The sequence below is a fragment of the Carettochelys insculpta genome, chromosome 27 (genome assembly GCF_033958435.1).
Source record: "Carettochelys insculpta isolate YL-2023 chromosome 27, ASM3395843v1, whole genome shotgun sequence".
NCBI classification, from domain to species: domain Eukaryota; kingdom Metazoa; phylum Chordata; order Testudines; family Carettochelyidae; genus Carettochelys; species Carettochelys insculpta.
Window position 1 is genome coordinate 16,008,170 of NC_134163.1, and position 26,605 is coordinate 16,034,774.

Genomic DNA, 26,605 nt, shown 5'->3' on the forward strand with positions numbered 1-26,605 from the left:
AGTGGGCAATGGTGACAGCAGGCCGGTGAGACAGGTGGGCGGGGGTGTCTCTCCACCCCAGGGCAGCCCGCCTGGCCCCGGGAATGCTGAGCCCAGCCAGCTCCTGGGGCTGGACAAAGCAGTGCTAGCTCGGATGTTGGCACGGGGGGGGGGGGGGGGGGAGTTGCTGCTGCCCTTAGCCCACCCACCGGGCACAGGGGCCCTTGTGCCGAGCCAAGCCAAGCCTGTGGCCCATGCAGGCCTGGAAGCAGAAGCTGAGAGCTATTCCCCTCCCTCACAACCCCAGCACTGATCAGAGAGTTGGCCCCCTGGGAGCCCCTCAGCTCCCTGCACTGCACCCTCAGGGCCACTGGCAGCAGCAGGTTTCCACAGCCACAGGCTGGCCTCCCTCCCACCTACAGGAGGAACAAGCTGGAAATTAAAGTCCCAAACAAGGGGCTACAGCCTCCCCAGCCACGCACGCACGCACGCACACAGTCCCCTCCTCAGCACCCCCAGCTCCACCACAGCCACATGCGCCCTGCGTCCCCCAGCCAGCGCCAAGGCCTGCTGTCACTGGCAGGTCATACTGCAGCCCTGCCCGCCCAGGCTCTGGCTGCTGTAGCAGGCCACTGGCCGTGCGGTACCTGAGCGAGGGCCCTTCCACCTGGGGCGCTGCTTGGCCGCAGGCCCCCTAGCAGCATTCCCTGGAGGCTGGGCACTGGGGCAGCCCTCCAGGAGAGAGTCAGGTGCCCCCCCACCGCTTAACTGCAGCCAGCAGCATTTCCACAGCTGGTGCAGATCCAGACGTGCCCCAGTGCCCAAAGCAGCATTTGCTCTGCCACGGATGGAGAAAAGGGGCGGGCACGCCCCCCGGTAATTTTTCCTGCCCCGGCAGCTGGCCAGCCCTGGCTGAGCAGAGCTGTGCAAGCCCAGGGCGCTGCTCACTGTGGTGAACTCGGACACTCCTGCGCCCAGGGGCATGGCTGGTTCCACAGCTAGACCGCTGTGAGCACCTGCCCTGCGGTGCCCCTTGCACGTCCCTGTGGCCAGCAGAGCTGCTGTGTGGTGTTGTACTGGGGCTCTTCCTCTTTCCAGAGAAAGCCAAATGCTGGCTGCTGCCAGGGACTGTCATGCGCTCGGCCCCCGCCCCCCCCAACACATCAGCACCTCCTCACCGGGGGTGGCCTGGCCCAACAGCAGCCACCCACTGGAGCCCCAGGGCCTTGGTCACAGAAGGACCCAGCCACTTAGAGGCCTAGGGCGCACACTCAGCACCTTTTGTGCTCCTCAGTCCCTTGGGCACGCTGGGAAATCTCAGCGTAGCACAAGTCTGGCACAAGCATTTCCATTGTGTCAGGGGCCTGGCTCCACAACCCGCGGGGGGCAGATGGAGGTAGCCCGTCACCTTGTGCATCGCAGCTGCCTGGGGGCAGGCCTGAGCAGCATGGCCGGACCCAGGGAGGAAGGGGGCTTGGACAGCACCTGGACTCACGCCTTATGAACACCCCCAGGCCACAAGCGACTGAAGCCCTGCAGAGGCGGAGGGTGCTGCCTGCCAGCATGCAGCAGGGCACTCCCACGCCAGGCCAGTTTTACCTGCTGTTCTCTGCAGTACAGGTAACTGGGTGGCTGCTGCTCTAGCCTCCCCGGCAGGATAATTTAACCCCTGGAGAAGTCACTGACGACACCGGAAATCACAAGCTGTGACACAAAGCAGTGAGCTTCCTCCTTTCAGTTTATTTCTTCCTTTTGTTTCAAGTACCACACAAAACCAAGGGGACTGTAACAAACCCAGGTGTACATTAGTAAACAGCCACGGAGAACGACTTCTGGGGCGGACAGAAGCCATGGTGAGTTGAGGGTTGATTATTGCATATCTAAGAGCAACCCTCCAGCGTGCACCCTAGCCAAGCTCCCCCGGGACTGAGTGCAAATCCCACCCCAGGCAGGGACCAGGGACCAGGCTCCAGGATCAAAACAAACCACCCCAACCAATGCAGTCGACTTCCCATGGAACCTCAGCACCCTGCCTGGGGCCGCCTTTGCTGTCCCCCCAGCCAGGGGGGACTCTGAGCATCTGGCACATGCTGCTGTCCCTGAGCTGCACAAACTGACAGCTGGAGTCCAGGAGCTTGCAGGGGTGGCTCAGGCCCCACAAGGCAGTTGCCCAGGAACCCTGCCTACTCCCTACCTCCAAATGTCCTCCCTAAGCACTAGTGCTGGTGGCATTTCCATTGTGGACCCAGTGTGGCCTGAACAGCTCCATCTGCACAAGCCCAATGGAGGAGTAGATTGAAACAAGGGAACCAGCAAGGGGCCTGGTCAGGAACAGGGCACTTGGCCTCCAATCAAAGCCCCATTCCAAGGAGATCTGGCCAACTTCTTCCAACCCCAATCTTGTGGCAGCCACAACCAAGAGGGAAAGCTGGCTGGGCGCTGCTGTGCCAGGCAGCTGGGAGCCGTGCAGAACGGAGCTGGCTGGTGGCTTTAGATTTGCCAGGTGGGAGATGGAGACGCTGAAGACAGAGCCGGAATCACACGAAGTTCTGGTTCATGCCTTGACCGAGGGAGCAGCCGGGCTCGCAAGTGGCTGAGCACAACTGATGGGCCCGACCATAGTGTTCTCAGAGGAGGCAAATGAAAAGCAAAGACCAGGTCACGTGGCAGGTTCCAAAGAAGCCACTGTTGGAAAGAAACAGCACAACAAGGGGCTTGCTGGGCCGTGGGAGGAGAGCAACCCAAGAGAAAGTGTGGGGTTCGGGGGTTCTTTTTGCAGCGTGCTGGATGGAAGGAGCACAGCCTGCCCTCTGCAGCAGGGCCAGGGATGCACCCTTAGTAAAGCATCCAGCAACTCCCAGGCAGTGCCACTGGATGCACAGAGGCAAAGCCTGGCGCCCCCCCCCGAGCCTTCTCACAGCTGGCCGAGCTCGCAGGGAGCAGAAGGGAATCTCTGCTCTGGAGGTGGCTCAGCCAGGCCCAGACACCAGGCGACTCTCCGTGGAGCTGCAGGTGCCCAGGCCAGCAGAGCCGGGCGCCTGCTGGAGCAGAAGGCTAGGAGAAGGGAAAGGGTTTCCAAACTGCAGCAGCTCCCAATGCCAGGCACTGGCAGACTCACCCAGGTGCTTCCAAACACAGGACAAGACCCTTTGCTCCAGCAGGCACAGCAGAGGGGAGGGAGCCAGAACACAGCTCCCAGCTGCGAGCTGGATGTAGTGTACATAACACCTGCCACCCATGGGCCCCAGGGCAGAGCAGGGCCTCCACCCACAGCCCAGGCACCCAACCCCACACTGCCCAGGCAGGCACAGCCAGGCACCGCAAGCCGAGGGGCCAGGCAGAGGGGTGGGAATGCACAGGCACTGAGGAAGTCCCAGCCCACCCAGCCGAGGAGTCGAGCCTGAGGGCTTAACTGCACAAGGAGCGTGAGCAGCTGGAGTCGCATGAGCTTTACCATCTCCTGGGCAGGGGGACAGACTCCAGCCAGCCAACAGCTGGGGTGGGCCTGGCGGCTCCCGGGGCGCATATCAAACCCCTGGGACAGAGGGCGAAGCAGCAGCCTGGCCTGCCTGTGCCCTGCCTCTACTGCCACACGGGGCTGAACTCACGCGCTCCCTGGCTCTGCCTTTCTCACCAAGTTGACTCCCCGGAGGCCCCCAGTCCAGCCAGCCAGACACCAATGCTGCAGAGGGCTCGGCCTGGAGCCTGGTGCACACACACAGGTGAGACCAGAGCCCCGCTCACAGGCCAGCCGTGCCCCTCCCCATGCCACACCACACTCAGCTCCACCCTCCCGGGGGCAGGCTGGCCCCCGCACAGCTACAAAGGGGGTCAGGCCAGAGCAGCGGGGTGGGAACAGCAGAGGCGCTGGCGCAGGAATGGAAGGGCAGCCAGGAGCAGCATGATGGTAGCAACCCAGAGCACCTAAGTCTGTGCCGCACCACAGCCTTGCCCCCACACGGCCTGCATGGGAACGGGGACGGGCACGCCCCACCCCCACAGCTCTCACGGATGCTCCCTCCCCACCTGCTGGAGGGCTCGGCCTAGCAGCTTGGACAGAAGCGGGGTCTGGCGTCCCCAGAACCTGGCAGGCACAGCTCCGAGGGCAGAGCGCTGGGAGATGCCGAGCGCCGCCCCACAACGCTGCCAGCTGCAAGCTGGCGCCAACCCGCCTGCCCTGGACCCGTCCAAACCACGTCACTCTGTTGCAGGGAGCCCCCATCTCAGCTGGTGCGCCCCCCACCCTGCTGCCTGGCACTGGCCAGCGCTTCTCCTGCCTGCTTGCTACACAACTGCCCCCCCACCCAGCTCGGGATCAGACGCGCCTCGCTCTGTGCACTGTCCTCCCTCGTGCCCGGGCACAGCAAGGGCACAGCCCAGTCACTGCCCTTCCCTTGCAGAGGAGACCTCCGCTTGCCCAGAGCTCAGCGCACACCTGCCATGCTGGCACTGTGCCTGCCCGCTGCAGGCCAGGGATTTGCCCGGCACACCGATGGGCTGTGTGTCCATGGCTCCAGCTCACGCTGAGCAGAGCCGTTTGCAGCCTCCCCCAGAGCACCAGGCGAGCACCGCTGGGCCTCCTCCAGTCGCAGCCCCCAGGGCACTGGCACCGGCACCCCCGCGGACTCCCAGGCTGGTCAGTAATGAACTAACAGGGTCAGCCTGGGCGGGGATGCGCCGGGGTTACCTGCAGTATGGAGCCCTGGCGTCTCTGCCAAGGGGCCGGCAAGCTGAGCCCTCACCCCACCCTGGCAGGCCAAGGGCCCCAGCCTCCAGTGACCACCTTTCCCCTCTGGGCAGGAGGCCGGGCCCCCAGGAGCCCTGGAGGGAAGGAAAAGGAGAGACCAGCTTTACCAATGCCCACCTGGGGCTCAGGGAGAGCGTCACTCACCCTTCCCCAGCGGAGGGGCACGGCCGCCCCTCGGTTGTGACTTGGGGCTGGCCGCTGGGCTGGTCCCCAGCCCGTGAGGGAGCTGAGCTACACACCGGTAGGGGACCGGGGTGCCAAACTGCACCTGGGAGCCCACACCTGGAGGGCAGGCAAAGGCTCCGCAGCAGTGAACCTGGGCTGCCCGTGTTGCCTCCCAGCACCAGGGCCCGCGGGGTTTGCACTGCTGCACAAGCTGGCACCAGGTTGCAGCATGGCAGGAGACTCGGCTGGGGCACAGACTGGAGCACAGGGAAGGGCCAGAGACTCGGCCGGGGCAGGAGCCGGAGCCCAGGGAGGGGCCAGAGACTCGGCCGGGGCAGGAGCCGGAGCCCAGGGAGGGGCCAGAGACTCGGCCGGGGCAGGAGCCGGAGACTTGGCCAGGGTGGGTGCGGAGCCGGAGCCAGGCGCTGCGATTTGTGCCAGCAGCTCATCTGGCGGGCGGCTGGGAGAGGACAGGATACGCCAGCGTGACGTTGAGCGAGTCGTTGTGCTGCACCAGGGACATGTGCTTGTAGTGCAGAACCAGGTCCTTCAGAGACGCGTACAGGTTGTAGGGCTCAGCGAAGCCGTAGCCAGTCGCCGTCTTATAGATCACACAGTGCTTGGTGTCCCCGTCCACCCTGCCAGGAAGCAGAGCAGCGCAGGTCACCCAGCGCCAGCTGCTGGGTTCACAAGCCAGCAGGAGTCCCTGGGGCGAGCTACTGCCAGGGCCGTGCAGCCACCTGCCATGGCACCAGGCCTGCAACGACACACCAGGCGTTGCTGCAGGATCCATGCAGCCCAAGGCACATCAGCTGCCCCCAGACCCAGCACATGAGCCGCGTGTCCCTTTGGGACCCAGAGCGCGAGCGACGTGTCGCCCAGTGCTGCCAAGCGACAGCCTGGGGATGGAGGGAGGAAAATGAGAGGGGCCCCCACCTCCCCAGGGAAGCCCTCTGGGTGCAAGGGGCAGATGCTCACCCACCTCTGGTCTGCTGCCGGCCTGCGGCTGCCCAGGAAGGGACACCCACCACAGGGCAGGCGTAGCCCCTTCTGGCTGCTCCTGGCCTGTGTCTGCCCCTGGAGGGACACCCACCACAGGGCAGGCGTAGCCCCTACTGGCTGCTCCCGGCCACCCTCCCCTGGGCGCCCCAGGGGGACACTCACACCACGGAGCAGGCGTAGCACCCCTTCTGGCTGCTCTCCCGGATCAGGAAGGTGCCGTCCCGCTTGCCCCCCAGCATCTCCTCTGCCTGCAGGCGGTTGATCTTCCCCACGTACCAGGTGTGTTCCTCGTGGTGCGGCAGCTCCTCCTCTTCGTCCAGCATAGAGTACAGGCTGCAAGGCAAGCCTGGCTGAGCGCAGCCTCCCCGACGGGGCGCGTCCTCTGCCAGGCCATGAGGCAGGAGCACCCAGCCCAAAGCAGCGCCGGTAACTGCCAACCCTCGGGGCCTTTTGACCCCCCATGACTCAGCCCCCAGGAACGCAGGGGGCTCTCGCACTCTCCTGGGGGGGAAGCCCAGAGCCTCAGGGCCCGGTATCAGCTTGGAGCCTGCAGCCCACCAGTCCGGAGGCTCAGCTCCAGCCCATGTCCCAGCAGTACTGGCCCAACCCAAGATCAGGCAGCTGCAGTCGCCGCCCCAGAAGAAGCTGTGCAGCAGCCCACAAGATGCAAGCTCTGGGCCGGGGCCCAGGAGCCTCTGCTCCAACCTAAACCATCGTCCTGCTGGGCGAGCCCGTCTCGCTGGTCACAAGGGACTGGGCCCTGGCACTGGGCTGCCTATGGCTGCAGAGCGAGGCCTTGGGTGAGCCTCCCCGCTCTCGCCCAGGCCAGGCTCTCCAGGCAGCCCCAGCGCGGGGGCGCAGCAGGGTGGGCACTCACTCTTCGGCCTCGTTCTTAATGCCCAGCCACTCGTTGATCTTCTTCTGCCGGGCCCCCTTCTGCGTCAGCCACCTGGGGACGAGAGGGGAGCGGAGAACCGATTGGCACAGGAGCAGCTTCTCACTAATGGATCCACCAGGGGGCAGCACCCCCTGCCCGTGGGACCGGCCATGCCACAGGATTGGGGCCCAGCCCCAGGCGTCCCACAGGGCACCGGGAGGGCAGCTGCACAAGCCAGTCAGGGCCAGTGAACAGCAAGGCCAGCCTGGGGCTGGAGCCAGGGAGGGGCTATTTCTGCCATCGCTCCCAGGCCGGAGCTGGGGTGGGGCTGGGCAGGGCCAGCAGCAGCAGCACCTACACCAGGTACTGGTCCCGCAGCTTGCGCAGCTGCATCAGGTCCGGCTTGAGGCTGTTCATGCGCTTGTCGATCTCCCGGTTCTCTGAGGCCTGATTCTTCAGGTCCTGCTCCAGCTTCATCCTGCTGTCGTGAATCTCTGTGACGCGGGACTTCAGCTTCTCCGAGTTCATCAGGATCCTGGGGGAGGGGGCAGACAGAGGCCTTAGGGGCGTCAGATGCTCTGGGGAGAGGAACCGGGGCCCAAACGCCGGTGCCCCAGGGCAAGGACCGGGGGCAGTGGGGCTGGCTGACAGAGCGGGAGGGGGCGACGGGACAGCTGGAGCCCAGCAGGGCTGTGGAGTGGCCGAGGCGCTGGCCCTGTCCCCGAGGCGGAGCCGAGCCGTGCCGTGCCGGCTGGGCCCTCACCGCTGCACCTCCTTCTCGTTGCCCTCGCGGCGGAAGCGCTCGATGTACTCTGTACTGCAGCGCTCCTGCGTCTGGCACTGCTCCTCGAAGATCTTGATGGTTTCGCTGAAGGCCTCGATGGCCGTCCGCTTCATCTGCAGTTCCTGTGGGGAGGGGCAGCAGCCTGAGCGCCCAGCCCAGCCCTGCCACCAGGCTTGGGGCCCACAGCCGCTCCGCGAGGTGCCCGTACACCTGCTCCTCCCTTCCCAGCCAGCGCTCAGGCCCCACTGGCAGCAGGGAGCCAGCCAGGGTACCTCACCCCGAGCTGGAGGGGCGCAGTGGGGAGGGGCACAGGGTTCCCGGGGAAGGAGGTGGGGCCGAGGGGTGCGGAAGGGACATCATTGTTTAACCAGCTGACTAGCAGGCCTGACCCTAATACCAGTTAACCAGAAACGGGCACGTCAACTGGGCTGGAACAGTCCCTGTCCATGGCAGCCTTGGGCATGGCCTCCCCAGCCACCCCGTTAACCCAGCACTTAGCCAGTTAACTAACTAAATGGGGTTTTACACCCGGGAGGGGGGGGCTAGGTACCCAGGCGGCGTGTGGTGTGCACGAGGGGCCCTCGGCTACCCACGAGGGCTGGGATGCCTGTAAGGGGTCCCCCCGGGGTGGGGGCTACCTGGGAGGTGCGCGTATACTCCTCATACAGCAGGTCGTACTCCCGGCTCTTGTCCTGGTATTGCTGGTGATAAACCTTCAGCTGCTCCCCCACAGCCTCCACGCTGCCCTCCTTCACCACCTGGTCCTGCCGCACAGTGGGCGCCCGGGCAAGTCAGAGCCGGCCGCACGGCCAGGCGGGCGCCGCCACAGCCCTTCCGCAGGGCCTGGGGCCGGTCCACGCCACCCAGGAGCGAAAGGGCGGGCAGGGGAAGGAGCTGGGACCGCACCCCCCACTCCACCTCAAGGACGGGACGGGATGACCTAGCTCAGCCCCAGCCAAATGGCACTGCGTGGGGGCAAGGGGCTGGCCAGCCCCTGTCCTGCCCTGCTCTCCCTCGGGGGCAGGCTCATCCAGGGCCCCGGAATCCAGCACCGCCCCGTGCCCCAGCCTGGCCAGGACGGAGTCCCAGGGCCTCGCTGCAGGGCCAGGCTCACATGGGACGGCCCTCGGCCGCAAGAGAGAGGCGCCTCCTCCGGGTCAGCGCCAGCATGGGGCTCAGACCCAGCCCCCGCCAGGGAAAACACCTTCCCCAGCCCCCCCAAGCCTGACCTGCTGGTACTTGGAGACGGGGTAGAGCAGCTTGCTGTCCAGCTTGGCGTTGTACTGAGCCAGCGACTCGTGTCGGTAATGGTTAATGAGCTCCACCACCGAGCTGAAAGTCAGGGGCTCCGAGAAGCCGTACTTGCCCTCCCGGTGGAAGATCTTGATCAGCTTGTTGTTGCCGCCTTTCCTGTGGGGTGGGGCAGGGCACGCTCAGCCCTGGGCACTGACCACCTGGAACATCCCTGGGGGCACCTGCCCCATGTCCAGCAACAGCAAAGCAACCTTCCCCCTCTGCCTGGGGCTCCCAGCCCCAGCCTGGCACATGGGCACCAGGGAGCCACACAGGCTGAGCATGGGACAAGGACACCCCCTCTCGCTTTGCCAGTGGCTGACTCCTGCCCACTGCCACGTGGTCCCCCCCAAGCCCCTCAGGCAGCCGGCAGACTATCAGTGCTCTGCAGCTCAGGGGGACTTCCTGCAGCCATGCCTCCCACCAGGGCCTTGGCGCCACGGGGGCCCCGCTGCCAGGTTAGACGTGGGGCAGTGAAGCAGCAGACCGACTGAGCACGCCTGGGAAGCCCCTCAGGCCCGGTGCTCCCCCTGGACCAGCAGCTAGCGGCCCCGCTCCCCCAGAGGACCGGGCATGCTCACCTCAGCGTGAGCGTGTACTCCCCCTGGATCTTGCTGGAGGCGTCGCGGACCAGGAAGGTGCCATCCGGCGTGTCACGCAGCTTCTCGTTCACCTCCTCCCTGGGAGAGGATGGGGCACGAGGGATCAGAGCCCCCAGGGCAGGACCCACATGGGGGGCAGGGACTAGCCAGCCCCAGCCGGCCCATCCCTCCAGAGGCCCCTGGGGGGCCGTAGCTCCCAGGGTTGTAATGGGGCTGCTGCCCTGGGGAGCCCAGTGCGAAGGGTGGGCGGGTACCTGGAGATGTCGCCCCAGTACCATTCTGCCTCCTGCAGGGACATGCTGCTCCCGTTGGCCAGGCTGGCAGTGCCCAGCTTCGGCTTCGCTGGCTTTGGAGGCAGAGCTGCAAGACAGCCAGGCAAGCACTCGAGCAGGCTGAGCCTGCTCGCTAACCTCCCTCCCCTGGGGCTGGGAGCCAAAGGCTCCAGCTCGAGCAGCATCCTCCGGTGCAGCCCAGGCAATGGTGGGGCCTCTCCCAGGTGCCCCCACACTCAGCGGCACGGCCCAGCACTCCGGAGCCCACCTCTAGGCCCCTTCAACAAGGTGCCTGGTGGGGGCTGGCCCAGTGCGAGGGGCTGAAGGAAACGAGCCCAGTGGGGGCTGGAACAGTCTCGCCCTTCTCAAGCCACAGGGCGCACAGCAGCCGCAAGGGCCCAGGGCCTCGCAGCTTGTGGGGCAGTACCTGGAGGCACCTGTTCTGGCTCCGAGTCTGTTGCCTGCAGGAGCCTCTCCAGGAAGAGCCCTGAGAAGTCGGGGCCCAGCTCTGCGCTGCAGGGAGACAGGAACTAGGAGTCAGCAGCTGGGAGAGGGGCCCAGGAGGAGGCTGGGGGGGGTGTCACTGCCCCAATGCTCCCCACTTGCCCCAGGTGCTCTCCAACGTGCAGTGCAGCGTGCTGGTAGGCAGGTAGCGGTAAGCCCTGGGGGGCTGTCTACAGCTCCCAACTGCTGCAGCTTAGCAAGGTGCCAGCTCTTTGAGACAGCCAGAGACACAGGGCCCACCCCACCCAACAGCCCCAGCTCTCCCCAGGGCAAACAGGAACCCAGTGTGGGGCAGAGTGGCCAGAGCCCATGGGGGCATGCTGGCTGTCACAGTCTGGGGTCTGCGCCCTCACTCGCACCCCACTGGAAAGAAGCCGCCAGTGAGTCAGGGCCTGTCTCCCCGCGACGCTGGCATAGGAGGCGGTGCGGTGGGGTGGGGTGGAGTGGAGTGGCAAGGTCGGGCTCACTGCCATCTGCACAGGGCCCCCACCAGCACTCCAGGCTCTGGCGTACCCTTGCTCAGACACCTGGCCGTCGCAGTGGGAGCAGCTCCTGGGGGCAGAGCACCACCAGCTGTGCCCATCTCTCGCCCACCAGGTGAGACAAGCCCCTGCCTGTGTACCTGGCACCAGGCAGGCGGAGCAGCAGAGGGCCGAAGATCTCGCCCAGCACCTGTGGGTGGAGGCCGTTGCTGTCAGCCTGCCGGGACACCTTCCCCAGGTGTCGGAGCAGGAACTGCATGGTGAGCAGGTTCTCAAGGGGGACCGCAGACGAGTCCAGCACCTGCAGTAGCTGCTTCCTGCAGCTTTCCGGCTGCGGGATCTCTGCAGGGAAGCGAGACACATGCTGGACAGGTGGGGGCCAGGCCTGCCTCTCTCCAGTGCACACAGGCTGCTGTGTCCAGCTGCTAACACGAACCGAGCCCTGGAGCCCCCCCGAGAGATGGCAATGCCCACCCACAAATCCTGCCCATGATTCCCTGCCTGGCCCCCTCTGCAGCCCTTACCCTGCAGGATGCGTAAGATCTCGCCATGCACCGAAGCCGGGACCACAGGAGCTGGCAGATCCTGCAGGAAACCCCGGAGCGCCTCGCCCAGGGCGTGCACGTCAAAGGGCTCCAGGTCGCCAAGTGCCCAGTCTGCACAGAGCAAAGAGACCCTTCCAGCAGGCGCTGGAGCTTACATACAGCTACCCCAGGCTGCTTGCTGGCTAGCTCCGCTGCACAGGGAGTACCCTGCATTCCCCAGGGCACAGCCTGGGGGTGCCAGAGGCCTCTGAATGCACTTCAGCAGCTGCTGCCAGGGGCATCTCAGAGGGGTCTGTCTCAGGGCCCCCCACCAAGGACAGACGTGTTCTCTGTCCCCAGCCAACAGGGTTCACTCTGCCACAGGCTGCAGCAGGGCCACCCCAGCCACGAGAAGAGCCCACCCAGCAAACCCACCAGTGCAACTCCACTACAGGCCGAACCTCTCTAATCCGGCAACAGCCGTAATCCAGCCTGACTGCAGTGACCCGGACGACCACGTGTTACGGGGGTGGCCAAGCTTCCCGTGGTCCCGTAAAGTTTGTGTACAGCCACCAGTCCTGGCTCTGTGGGCTGTGCTGCTGTCTAGCTGCATGTTACCTCTCAGTGTCTGTTCAGAGCCCAGCAAGCAGCGGAAGCGTCCGCAGTGCTGCTACACAAAACTGACCTCCCCGGCCCGGCACCAGTCAGGTCCCCAGGGTGCTGGACGGGAGAGGTTCAACCTGCCGTGGGAACACAAGCACCAGCTGCACCACGCTCCCTCACAACCCAGGCCCGGCTTTGCTGGGGGGTAGCAGGCACCAGGCAGGCTCAACACGCCCTGCCCCAGCTGGCTTGGGACCTTGGCATTATTAAGACCTTGACACAAGCAACCCCTTGGCGGCTGCAGCCCTGTCCAGCAGTGGGCAGGGAACCTGGGCCCAGTGAGGGCAGCTGCACGTGCAGGAAGTGAGCAGACGGCCCCACAAGCCTGGAGCTCAGGCCACATGGCTGAGCTGACCTGGCACCAGGCTTGCTAGTGCTCTGGCCAGCCTGGACGGGGGCTGCAGCACTTAGCTCCTTGCCAGGGTAGCGTGGGAGCGCGGCAAACCCCCTGCGCCGGCTGGGAAGGGCACAGAGCCGACGACACCATGCAGCAGCAGCTCCAGGAGCCAGCCGGCAGCATCTGTGGCAAGCCCAGCCACGGGAGAGCAGAATCACACCGTGGCCCTTGCACGAAGGCCCCTCCTGCCAAGCTGCCAGAAAGCCACCTTGCCTGGCTTCCCTTATGCACAATTACTCCGTCACCTCCAGAAGCTGGGCCCTTCCTCTGCCCAGCAGCCAGCTGGCTGGGGACGGAAGACAAGCGCAGCCTGGGTTTCATTACTGCTAGCGCTGTCACAGCCCCTACTCTCATCCCGCTGAGCCGCCTCGCCTCCTAGCAGACCTGGTTCTTACCGGTCTTCAGCGCTTGTCTCAGCTCCGAGCCAGCCGTCCTGTACAGCATCTCACTGCCTAGGCCTGCAGGAGGGTTTAGGTTAGCTCGGGACCGGGGCAGCCACTCCAGCAGTGCTGAGTGTCCGGAGCCTGTGCCCACAGCTCCTGCCCCGTGCCGGAACACCAGCACCGCACCGGGTTGGGCCCAGCAGAGCAGGGTTCAGAGTCACGTCAGCTGGGCCAGGCTGTTTTAATGGGCTCCAGAGACAGAGCTTCCGGTCTTCCCTGAAGCCACCGCACACCTGGCACATCCCTGACCACCGGCAAAGCCAGCTGAGACTCTGGCCTCCACACCCAGCCCTGGCCCAAGGCAGCATTCCGACATCGCCCTGGGCCAGAAAGCGCAGCGGTGCCGGCTCAGGCCAAGGCTGGTGCTCCCTGTTAGCTGAGCGCTTGGGCGGCCGCTGAGGAGAGACACAAATGTTGCCCAGCAGATTAGCAGAGCGCCCACAGCCTGTGTCTGGCTGATGGTGCACAGCCGCACCTGATGTGGGGCCCATAAGATTGATTCTGCACATGGATGCAGCCGCTGCTCACTGCCTGGACTCGCTGCATACAGCCAGGTGCATGGCCGCAACCCCTCGGCCAGTTCACGCTGAGGCAGCACCAGCTGGGCTGACAGGGCACAGCCTAAACCCACCCAGACAACAGGAACTTAACAGGCTGCCGGAGCCTCTGACTTCATGGCTCTCTGCCACCTGCCAGGCACACCCGGCACGGCTTTCCAGCTGCTCAGCTGCGCCACAGACAGCCTGCCAGGGGGGTTCCCGGCGCTGCCCCTGGCTCACTCAGCGCCCCTCACCTTTCTTCTCAATGGCATCCACCAGCCTCAGCAGGAGCGGGGGGGCGATTTCAGGGGGGGTGAACTGCTCTGCCAGGTCCGGGAGGAGCCAACCTGATGGAGCCAGCAGGGGAGGGTGGGAGGTTAGAGCCCAGGTGACACCCCACAGCCACAGCACTAACCGGCCTGCCTGGCTGGCTTCCAACTCACTGCGCAGCCTGAGGGGCCCACAGTCAGACCGCCCCCAGGCGAGACGCAAGCCCCAGACTCCAGCCGCTGGCTCAGTGGCATCCCCCAGAGCAAGCTCTTGGGACAGGGATGGTCTCACTCTGCCAGTCCAGGCCTGGCACAAGGAGGCTGAGGCCCAGGTCCCAGCTGGCCTTGTGCCAGCAGGTGCACCCACTGGCTGATGGAGACCCAATGGGGGCTGGGAGGATGGCGGGGAGGTCCCCGTCACACGCCACAGCTGGTGCACATCGGAGGGTTGAGCTACTTCCACTCAGGCCAGGCTGACTCGGGACGGCGAGTCATGGGAACCCATCGTCTCCCAGGCAGAAGGCAAAGCTGCCAATCTCTGGCGTGCAAGGAGACGCTGTCCTCAGGCTGTGGCAAGGCACGTACACCCCCCACAGCAGGACTGGCCTGGGCCCTCCCAGGGACCTGCCCCCCACCCCACAGCAGGACGGACCTGGGCCCTCCCAGGGACCTGCCCCCCACCCCACAGCAGGACAGGACGGGCCTGGGCCCTCCCAGGGACCTGCCCCCCAACCCTGCAGCACACGCCCAGGGACAGTCGCTAGCCAGCGCCCCGTGGGTGGAGAGTTAATTAGCAAAACGATGCGATGGCAGGAGGGAGGGAGGGACTCGTTGTGGCAGGGAGAGGACAGAACCCTTCCCTGCCTCACTGCTTAGCCCCACACCGGGGTGAAGAATTAACCCAGTGCAGCCAGGGGAGGGAGAGACGCACCAACTCCTGCCAGCACAGGAAGGGTTAAAGCAGCATCCCAACCTTCTGGGCCCCTGCTGGAGGCCTGGCCCTGGCTGCTAGGGGCTTGGCAGAGCTGGCGGGTGGTGGGAGAGCTGGCTGGGAACCAGGGTTTATCCTCCCACCCAGAGACGCCGTGTCAGCACATTCCTGCTCCCTCCGATTGCTCGTGCGCATGGAAACTGGCCCTTTGCCTCCCCAGGCAGCAGGGCCAGGAAGAGATGCGGGGCCCAGGTCACCCCTCCCGCTTCCCAGAGGCAGGCGGATCAGCCAGGGACCCCTGCCCCCACCCCAGAGACCAATCAATCATGTGACCTCTACAGACACCCAGGCTTGAGATCTAGCAGGGCGAGGGAGTTCGTGCAGGAGTTTCCTCCCCAGCTGGGTCTCTGCAGCAGGCAGGGGCTGTCGTAACTGCAGCCCTGCTCTACACAGTGTGACTGCAGCCAGCCGAGCCTCTGCCCCCCACACGTGCGGAGCAGGCAAGCCAGGACCCCCAGCCCCAGGGTTACACTTGGCCAAGCGCAGCGCCTGCGGGCTCTGCGCAGGGTCACGCAGGAGACACGCCGGGACCCAGAGAACCGATTTCCACAACTCTCCTCTGCAGCTCAGAGGCAGGATCCACAGATACCACAGCCCACGTTCCCTGTACCCGCGCACTTGAGCCCATTGCTCCAGCCCTAGGGCCCCCCACCAGCAAGTTCCAGCCTCAGCCCCATGGCAGAGGAGGAGTGTCTGCAGGCTGGGAGGCAGAGCAGCCACACCTCCCGACCACCACGCGTGTGGCGACACCCCGCCGGGCAGAGCTTACCATGCTCCGGAGCCTCCTGCAGACGGAAGGTGCTGGCCCCAGGAGCGGCCGGCAGGGGTCTCTGCACCCTGGGTCTGTGGGAAGGGAGGGAGATTTTCACGGGCCCGATGTACTCCACGTAGGTGCCTGGGAAATCCCCTTTCTGCTTGGTGCGCTCATTGGTGCCCAGGATCCAGCCAATCTGCTGGGGTGTCTGCTCGTCCCCCTCCTTGAAGCCCAGGGCCTGCAGGGCTCCTTTGCTCACCACCAGGATGTCCCCGGGCAGCAGGTCGATGTCCTCCTCGCGCTCTTTGCGGTACTGGTAGAGCGCACGATACTGAAAGCCCTCGGCGGCGCCCATCCTCCCTGCCACGCGGGGCCGACTGCGTGGGACGTGGGGAGCAGGGCGGGGGGCTCAGGCGCTGCTCTCCCCCTGCACCATTCTCTGCACGTTTAAGGCCTTTGCGTGAGCCAGGACGAGCGGAGGCTGAGGAGAACGGCCCTGTGCACGCTCCTGCACACTGAAGTGCAGCCCCTTTTCCGCAACTTGAAGCCACGATTCAGCCAAATGATGGAGCAGAGGGAGAACGCGACGAACATAATCCAGCAGTGGCGAGCGGGCATGCGGCAGAGAAAGGCGGCAGGTCAGGGCTGCGCAGTCCCAGGAGGGGACAGGCGTCTCAGGGGCCACAGGACAGGGGGACAGCGTGTTGCCAGCCAAGCATTGTGTGTACTGCTGCTTCTCTCTTCCCAGAGCCTGAAAAGGAGGAGAAAGATGGTCTGGTACCTGATGGCCAAAGGCTCCAGAGCCCAGGCCTTCCTGGTATGCCCCTCCGCAGCGAATCACTCTCCTACATCAATCCCACCCAGGAAGAAACAGTCAGCTCCTCACTCAGCTGTGCCTTATTGCTGGGAATCCCCAGCATAAGGCCATCACAGCATGGGGCTGTCCTGACCCATAAACTGCAAAAGCAAGACAGATGCACCGCTCAGTGCGCAGTTAGGCCCGCCCGCCCGCCCGCCCGCCCGCCCGCCTTCAGCTGACAATACCCCAGATAAGGGCAAGATAAAGAGGATGACCCAGCATTGTTTGCAGTTCTGGCTAGGGAGATGCGCCAGTCGTTGTTGGCGGGTTTGCAGGCCTCTTTCCCACAGCAGCACTTACAACCCAGAAAGGAGACAAGGAACCCACCCATCTCTCGTGCGATCAACTGAACACACTTCACCAACAGAGGTTTTCCCGCACGCTGAGAAATCTCTGGACACCACCACCAAGGCCTGCCCCACAGACGAGTCACATGGACACCGTGACATAGCTAGGCCAGCCTAGCCCCTGGGTCAGCAGAATAATTCTGCCACCCACCACCGGCGAGGAGGACTCACCACCAGGGATGGGAAACCCCTGTGCCCTAGCAAGGTGCCTCCACACTCAGGGGTTCCACCAGGCCAGCTGCAGGGCTCAGCCAGGAGACACGGCCAAAGTCCCTGTGCCTTTAGCTGCAGGCCCACCAAATGCCTTGCAGCTGCCACCCAGAGGAGGTTCAGAGAGCAGGTAGCAGCAAACCTGCTTTTGCTCTTGGTTGCGTAGAGCAGGGAAGTGTCCGCAAGGGGAAGGTGGGGTCGTTAGGAAGAAATGACTTGTGAGCGCCTTCAACTCTACTGCAATGTTAGAACCACCGTTGCCCTCACGTGATTCAAAGATACAAAGAGCTGGAGAAGTTGGGACTGGTCCTGCTTTCAGCAGAGGGTGGAGCGCTGTGATTCTACGATATGGTCGGGCTGGCCTGACCCAGCCAGCCACCAAAAGGGACCAGTTTGGCTCTGGGGAGAAGAGACATCCATAACTGGAGTCCAGTGATAAGCTCCCCGCCCCCAGTCGGGAGCCAGCTGGGCCCACAGCTTCAGGGAAGAGGCTGCAGTTCTGCACAACGTGCAGCAGAATCAACTCCTGGAGAGGCACCAGAACGTCTGCAGCCATGAAGACGGGAATTCCTCGAGTCCTGGGCCACGCCGGGGCATCCGGATGCCACTCTCATTAGCTACTCACGCTGCTCCGCGGGACCTGTGCCAGAGCCATCTGACAATAGCTCCAGCAGCCCCACGGGTTTATTTGCATGCAGTGACCTAGGCAGGGAGGTGACGGGACTGTGTAACCATTCTGTGGGGTGCAGTTAACAGGGCCGGGCATGCAGGAAAGCCACGCCACCCATCTAGACAAGCCCAGCTGAAAGACAAGGGGCGAGGGACATTGACGAGGGAAGCCTGGAGCTCAGAAGAGCCCTAGGGGATTAGCAGCCCCTCAGGGGAAGGAGGGGTCACTCGTCACAAGTGACCCAGGCAGACACAGACACCCTGGAGCACTCTCAGCTCCAGTCTGGTTTCTCTGGTGCTGGCCACGCGGCTCTGGGCTTGGTTTGTTACGGCAGGGGCAAGCGCGAGCAGCGACCACAGGGGCTTGCAGCCAGAGTCCTGGGGGAGCAAGGCAGAAGTGCCACACACCACCATGGGGGCGCTCCAGCAGGGAGGTGGCAAAGCAGCAGCTACCCAGCAATAGGACATCACCGGGTCTGCATCAGTGCTTCTTGGCACGAACTAAATGGCACCGGCCGGCTTTAAGGAGGTGCCCCGGTTCCTGCTGCGGAACGCAGTGTCTAACGAAATGGGCCATAAGCCAATGCATGGGGTGTGCCTGAACAAGGCTGCACAGTGCAGAAGGGACAGGAGCAGCCTGGAGCCACCCGCTGCACAGCCGATCCCCCAGGAGCGCTGCCACGGTTTGCCAGGGATACCTGAGGCAGGTCCCCGGCACCGGAGCTGCAGCACGTCCGACCCTTTAACCGCCATGTTCCATAACGTAGGCTTGGCCCCCAGCTGCTGGGTGGGGGAAGAAACTGGCCCCCATCCACACCTGCTGTGGTTTCTGCCTTTCAAATTAGCGACCCTGGAGAGGGAAGACTCCCATGGGGGCCCAGCAGCTCCCTCCACTTTTAAGAGCCAGCCCCAAGTGACGGGGCTCCCCCGGCTTCCCAGGGAACAGGGCTGCAGGCCTGGCCCAGCTCTCTGGCTACATTCCTGGCTACCTCTCACCGCGCTGCTGCTGCAGTGCCAGAGGGCAGGGCCAGCTGAGGCTGCAGCATACACCAGAGGGTGACAATCACAGCTCCCCCCAGACAGCGCTGGCCCCTCAGTGGTGTTCACACCCCTCTGGCTCCTGCTCCTGTCACTGCAGCTCCGCCAGCATTTCCACAGAGCCCACCTCTGCCAGGATTCCACGTTTCCCTGGCCCAGGACGAGGGCTCCCCGCGGGCGCCCGCCAAGTCCTCTGTGCAGCCGGGAGCCATGCACATGCGGGGTGGCTAGCGGCACCCGAGGGCGCTCTCTTCGCCAGCTGTCTCCACACCCCATCCCCCTTCACACTGCGTCCGGCCCAGCAGAGCTCCGAGCCCACCCAGCCATCTGGGTGCTGCTGCCATGTGGGAGCAGAGGAGACTGTTGGGGGCGGTGCAGATGGCACACGGCCACCCCCATCTCCAGTTCTGAGCAGCACTTCGAAAGGTCAGCACAGCCAGCAGCCACACACCCGGGTTATTTATAGTGCCACACGCTCACCGCTGAGGTGGAGCGCCCCGAGGCTCCTTCCCACCATCAGACGCGCCAATTCTTTGAATTGCCCTGCGAGGAAGGCCCCCGTTTTGCAGCGCTCCTAATGACAGGGAGAGATGGTCTCGTAGCGGCCGGCCCCAGGTCCCCAGCTGGGCCAGGAGCATCCTGGGACACACAAGGACTGACCCAGGGACATCCAAGTGCCTCCTGGTGAGAGCAAGAGGCTTGTCCAGGCCCAAGAGTCCCACTCGGAGCCAGAATTTCAGTCCTAAGAGCTGGTCCGATGATGGGTCCCAGGCAGGGCTCAGCACCGCCAGCCCCATGTCTATCCCAACTACTTCCCCAAGCATGCACAGGCCTCGCTACCGTAAGACGTGATATAGCTGGACCTTCGCAAAGCTCCTGATACAGTCTCCCACAGCGTCCTTGCAGCAAGTTAAAAAAGTACGGATTGGATGGAAGGACTCCAAGCTGGACAGTAAGCTGCCTAGACGCTTGGTGCATAGTGATCAATGGCTCAATGTCTTGTTGGCAGCTGGCATCAAGTACCCCGAGGATCTGTTCTGGGGCCGGTTTTGTTCTACATCTTTATTAATGAGCTGGATGAGGGGATGGATGGCACCCTCAGCAAATCTGCAGACAATTCTAAGCTACGGGGACAGGTAGATACGTTGGAGGGTAGCGATAGGGTCCAGGGAAATCTAGACAAATTGGAGGATTGGACCAAAAGAAATCTGATGAGGTTCAATAAGTACAAATGCCAAGTCCTGCACTTGGGTCAGAGGAACCCCAAGCATTGTTACAGGCTGGGGCCCGACCAGCTAAATAGCAGTGCAGCAGGAAAGGACATGGGGGTTACAGCTGATGTAGCCAAGAAGGCTAGAGACATACTGGGGGGGCATTAGGAGGAGCATTGCCAGCAGGTCTAGAGAAGTTACTGTTCCCCTTTATTAGACACTGGTGAGGCCACACCTGGAGTATTGGATCCAGTTCTGGGCCCCCACAACAGAAAGGATGTGGATGCACTGAAGAAAGTCCAGCAGAGGGGAGACAAAAGTGATTAAAGAGCTGGAGCATGTGGCCTATGAGTAGAGGCTGAGGGATTTGGGGTTCTATAGTCTACAGAAGAGAAGACAGAGGAGCAATTTGACAGTAGCCTTCAACTTCCTGAAAGGGGCTCTAAAGAGGATGGAGAGAGGCTGTTCTCAGTAGCGATGGATGGCAAAACGAGGAACAATGGTCTCAAGGTTTGCGTGTGCGTGTGCGTGTGCGTGTGCGTGTGCGTGTGCGTGTGCGCACACGAGCGCTATGTTGGATATTAGGACAAACTATTTCACCAGGAGGGTGGTGAAGCACTGGGCTGTGTTACTGAGAGACGTGGTGGAACCTCGGTCCCTGGAGGTCTTTAAGTCCCAGCTTGACAAAGCCCTGGCTGGGATGAGTGAGTTGGAACTGGTCCTGGCTGGACTTACAGACTGTCAAGCTGCTCCACTTTGCAAGAAGGGCTAAGCTGTAAAGAGCAGGAGGGGCGCCTCTTTGGAGCGCTACTTGGAACTGCTCCGCATCGTTGTGGGTCCCAGACTCCAGCTGCCAGAAGACCGTGTGGAAGGTGAGGAAGCTGTGGGTGTGCTGGATGGAGAGGCCCATCTCAAACCACGAAGCTGCAGCCCAGACAAGGGCATGGCAAGTTCACGCTGCCCGGGACAGCGATGCCGAGCACAACTTGCAAGAAGCCTCATTTCCAGAGCTCAGCCAACTCCTGCCAGAAAAGCCGAACTTCATACTCCACAACAGAGCAGGAAAGGACTCAGTTCAGCTTTCTCCCCCTGGACTCTTCCTGGTCAGGTGGGACACTGCCCAGAGAGTCAGCGGAGTTGGGGCAAACGCCCCAGGAACGGGGGCTGAACAGCACTGGGCAGCAGCTGCAAGCCAGCAGGAGTGCCAGCTGCCAAGAAACGCAGACGTCACTCCTCTGCCATAGGAAGCGAGTCCCAGCAGAGCACCCCAGGGCAAGAGAGAGAAGAGGCACACCAGGGGTTGGTGTCTCTCCTGCTCAAGGGGACCAAACAGCAGCAGACAGCTGGGCACACAGCAAAGCAGCCTGCAGTCCTGGGGTCTCTACGCTCAAGTCAGGGGAGGGATAAACATGCCCCATTTGGTTCCTGAAGGGGACAAGGAGGCCAAAGCCACCCATCCCATCAGGAGCAAAGTGTCTCCGGACAGAGGAGCCCACAGCCCCATGGAGGCACAGGGTGGGGGTGCTCATAACCAGCCAGCTCGACTCTGACATCTTCCCTTCAGCCTGGAGTCTGCTCTTCTGCCGAGGAGTCCAGCTAGGAAACCCCCCTCTGTGCCCCCCATGAACCCGCAAACACACATTGAGGGGAACCAACCTCTGTGCTGCCTCCTCTCTGCAGAGCCCTCATTCCAATGTGCACGACCGAAGCAGCCCGCTGCCAGGCAGCCCTCCTGGCTCTGTCCAGCCCAGGCTTTGCTGCAGAGGGGCCCCGTGAAGTGTTTTCAGAGGCAGCTGCAGCTCCCTCTTCTCCAGGGGAAAGAGTTGTGCTACATCCCACCACAAATCCAGGCAGGCAGCTCAACTGCGCACGCAGCAGCAGCCGCAGACCAGGAAACCGCTGTGCCCAATGGAAAGCAGATGATAGAATCTGTGCTGGGGGGTGCAGCTCATGCGCCAGACCCCATAAATACATGTTTGCAGGGAGCTAGCAGCTCCGGTGCTCAGGGGCGAAGAGCCAGGGCAGAGCAGTCAGCCAGGGCTTCAGCCCACGCATGCCCTGTCCCAGCCCTCAGCACAGCCATGTTTTAACCCTGGGAAGCGAGCGATTCTTTTCCCAGGGGACTTTGCCTTTGCTCAGGCCTGTCCAGAGCCTAGCACCAGTGCCTCCAAGTGTTACTGCTACACATACCCCTTTCAGGACTTTGGCCTTATTGGTGCACCCACTCCCAGTGCTGTCCCAGTGCTTATCCCCTGGTTTCTAGTCATTTATCTCCTTCCGCATACCCCTTGACATCGTTCTGCGGCCCACACTTTGGGAAAGACTGTGCTACACAACCAAGAACGGTCTCCGTGAGCCAGCACGCCTTCTAGCACCACAAAGAAGTGGGAACATAGAGGCAGGCACAGTCCGAGGCTATCCAGGCTCCTGGCAGGTGACAGACACGCTCCTCGTGAGGCACAACAAGTGCTTCTGTCTCTGAGTGTGAGAGCTGCAGTCATGCACTGTGGGCCGCTTTCACAATCCACCACTGAGGGGACAGCGAAGATCCTGGTAACCGTGGAGAGCGCTTTGCCCAGGTTAAAGGTGCAGTGGGGACCCAGCAGCTCAGCTTTATCTCAGATTAGCTGCTGGAGTGACAGCTTACAGAGGAGCAGGGACTGAACACAAGCTACCAACCCATGTTAGAAACACACCTTTCCTTCATCCACATCAACCTTCCCGAACCTGGCTGCCTCTTCCTGCCAAGAGCCTGGCCCACAAGCATCCTGTTCGGGACTTTTACTCTGTGTGCTTGCTCAGGCTGCCTGCTTGAACTTCTCCAGCATTAATGACTAAACCTTTTGCTTTGTTAGTGAAGCCATAGGAGACAAGAACAGTGTTCCCTGTATGCTGAGCACTCAGGTGGCCACCCAGGAGTGACTCAGGTGCTGCCCAGCTGATTAGCAGAGCACCCCCACGTGACAGCCTGTGTTCCTACTGGTGGCGCACATCCCTCAGGGCACATAAATTTATTCTGCACATGAATGGAAATAAATTAGAGGGATCCCTGGTCAAGGGACATCTGAACCATTTGGAAGGGAATTGAAAAAGTTCCCTCTGCCAGAACAGCTCCATGGCTCAGTTATCCCTCAATTCTGGATCCCTGAGTAGCAAAAGTAAATCACCCCCGTTTTAGAAGTTGCCTCTTCGAATGTTTGGTTTCCTGGAAGTCCTAATTTCAGAATAAAACATTAACTGTATTTTGGACAGATCACTGACCCTACAGGTCCAAAAAGCAAAGCTCTCCAAAGGCTGCAGCCACTCTTTCAGCTGAGGTGTTTGCTGTGAATAACGTTACCTGTGCCTGAAATATTTGGAATGATGCACAAGTTTACGGAGTTGAGGGAGCTACAGCCTGACCCAGAAGTTCACTGTCCCTTTCCTCGTTTCTCTCCCCTTACTCAACTTGCAGCCGCTCCATGTAGCATCTCCAGATTGCCTCTAAGGAATCCAGATGGTACATATTTTCCACTGGAAGCAGGCAGCAATTCCTCAGCACAGCCACGGCCATGCCTCCTTGGATTTCACATTATTTGTGGCTTCTCTGCCATCCCAGAGGTTTTGGCCCAACACGCGTTGGCTGCAGGAGGAACAGCAAAGCTGATGAACGTGGTTCCGAGTTCGCAATGGCCATTTTGGAGTAATCGTCTCAGAAGCGCCTGCCATGCAAGTACCTGATCAAAAGGGAGCTGGGGACGAGGCTACAGCTGTGTAGAGTCACACAGCAGCAGCATCTGAGAACGAGTCCCAGCAGTCAGAGTACAAAGGTACTCTCTGAAGAAACGCAGCTCTCACTTCCTGTCCCGCAGCTGGAGATGCTGGTGACCGCACCACGGGCTGACAGACTGAAGGCTGGACCAGCACCACCTTACCTCCCATGTGAAACTGGGGGGGTGGGGGAGGGAGCATGAAAGAAATGATTCAGGCTATATTTACTCAGCTGTCGTCATTCTCTGCTCCTGCAGCCCCAGAGGGGATACCCCGGTGGCTCCGAGAGCTGCTCTACAACCAAAGAAATCGTGCTCTATGGCTACTAACGGGAGCACAAGAAGATGCTCTTCCATTCCTGTCACTAGAAAGGCTGCTCAGCATCCAAAGGGGGCAGCGCCAGCATTTACGGCAAGAACACAGCCCTACCATTTCCGCATCCTCACACGTTCTCGTTCCTGGACAGTGCTTGGAGGGCCTCAGCTGCCCGGATCCTGCACACCCATCTCAGCGTTAAACACTGGCCACAGGAGGCAGCGGACACAGAACAAAGTTGCCTCCAAAGAGCCCGGTGAGCGTCCCTGGGATCTGAGGGTGGAAACTGCGATGTGTACTGCCAAAGGCCAGACTCATGGCAGCCCCGTCTGTTGCAAGGCAGACCTATGTGATGGACAGAGGGAGAGTTCGGGGAGTTGCCTATGGAAGAAGATTGTGTACAGTACAGTAAGAGAATTCACCACTTCCTTCATCCCTCTAGATCAATTTTCCAGCTGCGAGGAGCTTAGAGATGTTCACCAGTAGCCGACCCTATCGAAGCCACAATTCCTTCCACCAGTTTCCTGAGATCAGCTTACACTTTACAAATTCGTTTCCCAGCAGCCCCAACACTTAGGGTAGCACAGACAAAACAGCCCAGCTGCTAACACACCCAGACAGGGAGAGAGGAGCCCTGTTCCGGCCCAGCAGTTACTCTCCCAGGTTTTAGATTTTACTTTCCAAACACACATGGCCGAGAAGCCAAGCCAGGCAGTCATTAGCACAGGACAGGACAGGCTCCCGCTGACAAGCTAAAGAACAGAATCTTTCTGCCCAGAGACCTTCTCCGTACCATGTGAGTTCCCATCCTCCAGCTCCAGCGTTTTGTCCTCAAAATTCCCATTAACAGGCAGCTCCAGTGCCATGCCCAACACAAAGGGCAGAAGCCAGTCTCCAAAGGGGAGTCAGACAGGACTACAGTCTGCATGTAGTCTGCATGGAGAAGCCATTTAACTCCACTGCAGGGACACGCACACACACACGCGTGCAAACACAGCCTCTACAGACATGTCATAGCCAAATTCACCAGCCTCTAGAGCCACAATGGGCTGTGCCGAGTCCCCACCAGGCTCCTTTGCTTGTATGTTGATCCGCAGACTCTCAGCCTTGGCCTGCTTGGTGCTTTGCACTCTAAGCCTGAAGAGAGTCCACATCCCAGCTGGGGGCCTTGGGTACGGCTCACCCCACCCACCCACACCCACACCCTCACCCTCTCCCTGCTCTGCTGGGCAAAGCTCTCAGACAAGCTGGAAAGAGAGTCTGCAGAGTTCACAGCCACTTCAAACCCACTCCCTGTAAAAGTGTGCCTGTCGCAAGCTCCAGAAAGCCCCCCACGTAGCCTGCTTCCAGAACAGGCTCCTGGCTGCCAGGGCAGCCAAGACACCCTCCATGGTTTCGGCAGAAATCAGCACCAGTTTGGGGTTTCACATTAAAAAGCCCTCTGTAATCACCACCGCTCAGCCTGCACTGGCAGCCCAAGGCCAGCACAGGGAATGCCCTGCAGCCGCCCTCAGGCATGCAGAGAGAACACAGATGGGGAGAGCGTTACCCCTCAGGTACGCATGCTCCTGTGAGTGCTGGGGGGACCTGCTCTGCCCAGGGGGGGCTGCAAGGCATACAGGTTCCCCCTTGCATCGGGGGCCCCATGCAGAAACCAGTCATGTTCTACTGGCCTCCTTCATCAGCTCCCCTCCCCAAGTGGGGGGCGTAATGCGCACAGCCCCCCCAGCTCATCTCCCCATGGTGGGAAGGGGGTTATGATGCACACTACACGCAGCCCCCTCCAGCTCACCCCCAAGGGCTGGGGTGCAACGCACACTACACGCAGCCCCCCCGCCCCAGGGCCGGGGTGCAACGCACACTACACGCAGCCCCCCCGCCCCAGGGCCGGGGTGCAACGCACACTACACGCAGGCCCCCCGCCCCAGGGCCGGGGTGCAACGCACACTACACGCAGGCCCCCCGCCCCAGGGCCGGGGTGCAACGCACACTACACGCAGGCCCCCCGCCCCAGGGCCGGGGTGCAACGCACACTACACGCAGGCCCCCCGCCCCAGGGCCGGGGTGCAATGCACACTACACACCACCCCCCCGCCCCAGGGCCGGGGTGCAATGCACACTACACGCAGGCCCCCCGCCCCAGGGCCGGGGTGCAATGCACACTACACACCGCCCGCCCCCCGGCTGGCACATGTGCTCCGTGCAGCTAAGAGACACGCCGCGGGTCCCGGACCTACCTCTCCGCCGGCGCCAGCCCCAGACCCATCCGCCCGCCGCAGCCCCTTCCGTCCCGCCTCCGCCAGGCTGCAGCCCGGCCGACAGCAGCCGAGGACCGGCGGAAATACCCGAATCCGTTCACGAAACCACCCGAGCGAAGACGGAGATTCCCGAAGCTCTCTGAGGGCCCTCGGCGGCTACGAGCACAGCCGAGAGCGAAGGAGATAACCCCGAACTCTTCCCGGAGGTGATTGGTGACATCGGGTTTCCCGAGCAGTCACGGAAATACCCGAGTGCCCCCACACATCCCCGAGTAGGGACGGAAACACCCGAGCACCCCCACATCCCCCGAACAGGGACGGAAGCAGCCGAGAGCCCCCCCACATCCCCCGAGCAGGGACGGAAACACCCGAGTGCCCCCCACAGCCCCGAGCAGGGACGGAAACACCCGAGTGCCCCCCACAGCCCCCGAGCGGGGACGGAAACACCCGAGCGCCCCCCACAGCCCCCGAGCGGGGACGGAAACACCCGAGCGCCCCCCACGGCCACCGAGCAGGGACGGAAACACCCGAGTCCCCCCACTTCCCCCGAGCGGGGACGGAAACACCCGAGCGCCCCCCACATCCCCGAGCGCGGACGGAAACACCCGAGCGCCCCCCACATGCCCCGAGCGGGGACGGAAACACCCGAGCGCCCCCCACA

The 26,605-nt window shown here is 62.6% G+C and overlaps 1 protein-coding gene across 8 annotated transcripts; it reads right to left on the reverse strand.

The window, feature by feature from the left end:
- Nucleotides 1–1,699: 1,699 nt before the first annotated feature.
- PIK3R2 (phosphoinositide-3-kinase regulatory subunit 2) lies at nt 1,700–26,023 on the reverse strand. Of its 8 annotated transcripts, none has more exons than XM_074978185.1 (18): nt 25,924–26,023; nt 15,303–16,038; nt 13,528–13,620; nt 12,687–12,749; nt 11,232–11,363; nt 11,009–11,049; nt 10,848–10,897; nt 10,149–10,234; nt 9,704–9,809; nt 9,429–9,527; nt 8,784–8,964; nt 8,193–8,318; nt 7,534–7,676; nt 7,129–7,305; nt 6,771–6,842; nt 6,056–6,226; nt 5,406–5,529; nt 1,700–2,664 (listed from the first exon to the last, which is right to left on the reverse strand). In XM_074978185.1, the coding sequence occupies exons 2-18, from the start codon at nt 15,640–15,642 to the stop codon at nt 2,470–2,472; spliced, it is 2,199 nt and encodes a 732-aa protein (XP_074834286.1). In that variant the 5' UTR covers nt 15,643–16,038; nt 25,924–26,023; the 3' UTR covers nt 1,700–2,469. The 8 variants fall into 8 exon arrangements, 7 of the variants coding, with proteins under 7 accessions (XP_074834286.1, XP_074834281.1, XP_074834282.1 ...); XM_074978181.1 differs by adding an exon at nt 4,667–4,800 and having other exon boundaries at nt 2,473–2,664; nt 10,848–11,049; XM_074978184.1 differs by adding an exon at nt 4,667–4,800 and having other exon boundaries at nt 2,494–2,664; nt 5,455–5,529; nt 10,848–11,049.
- Nucleotides 26,024–26,605: the final 582 nt, after the last annotated feature.

Bases quoted from the DNA above. Each gene is read 5' to 3' on its own strand.
- PIK3R2 (XM_074978180.1), bottom strand. From the start codon at position 15,642: ATGGGCGCCGCCGAGGGCTTTCAGTATCGTGCGCTCTACCAGTACCGC. The intron at 11,364-12,686 runs GTAAGAACCAGG...TGCTCTGTGCAG, and splicing joins GAGACAAGCGCTGAAGACCG to ACTGGGCACTTGGCGACCTG. The intron at 5,530-6,055 runs GTGAGTGTCCCC...GCTTCCTGGCAG, and splicing joins TGCTACGCCTGCTCCGTGGT to GGTGGACGGGGACACCAAGC.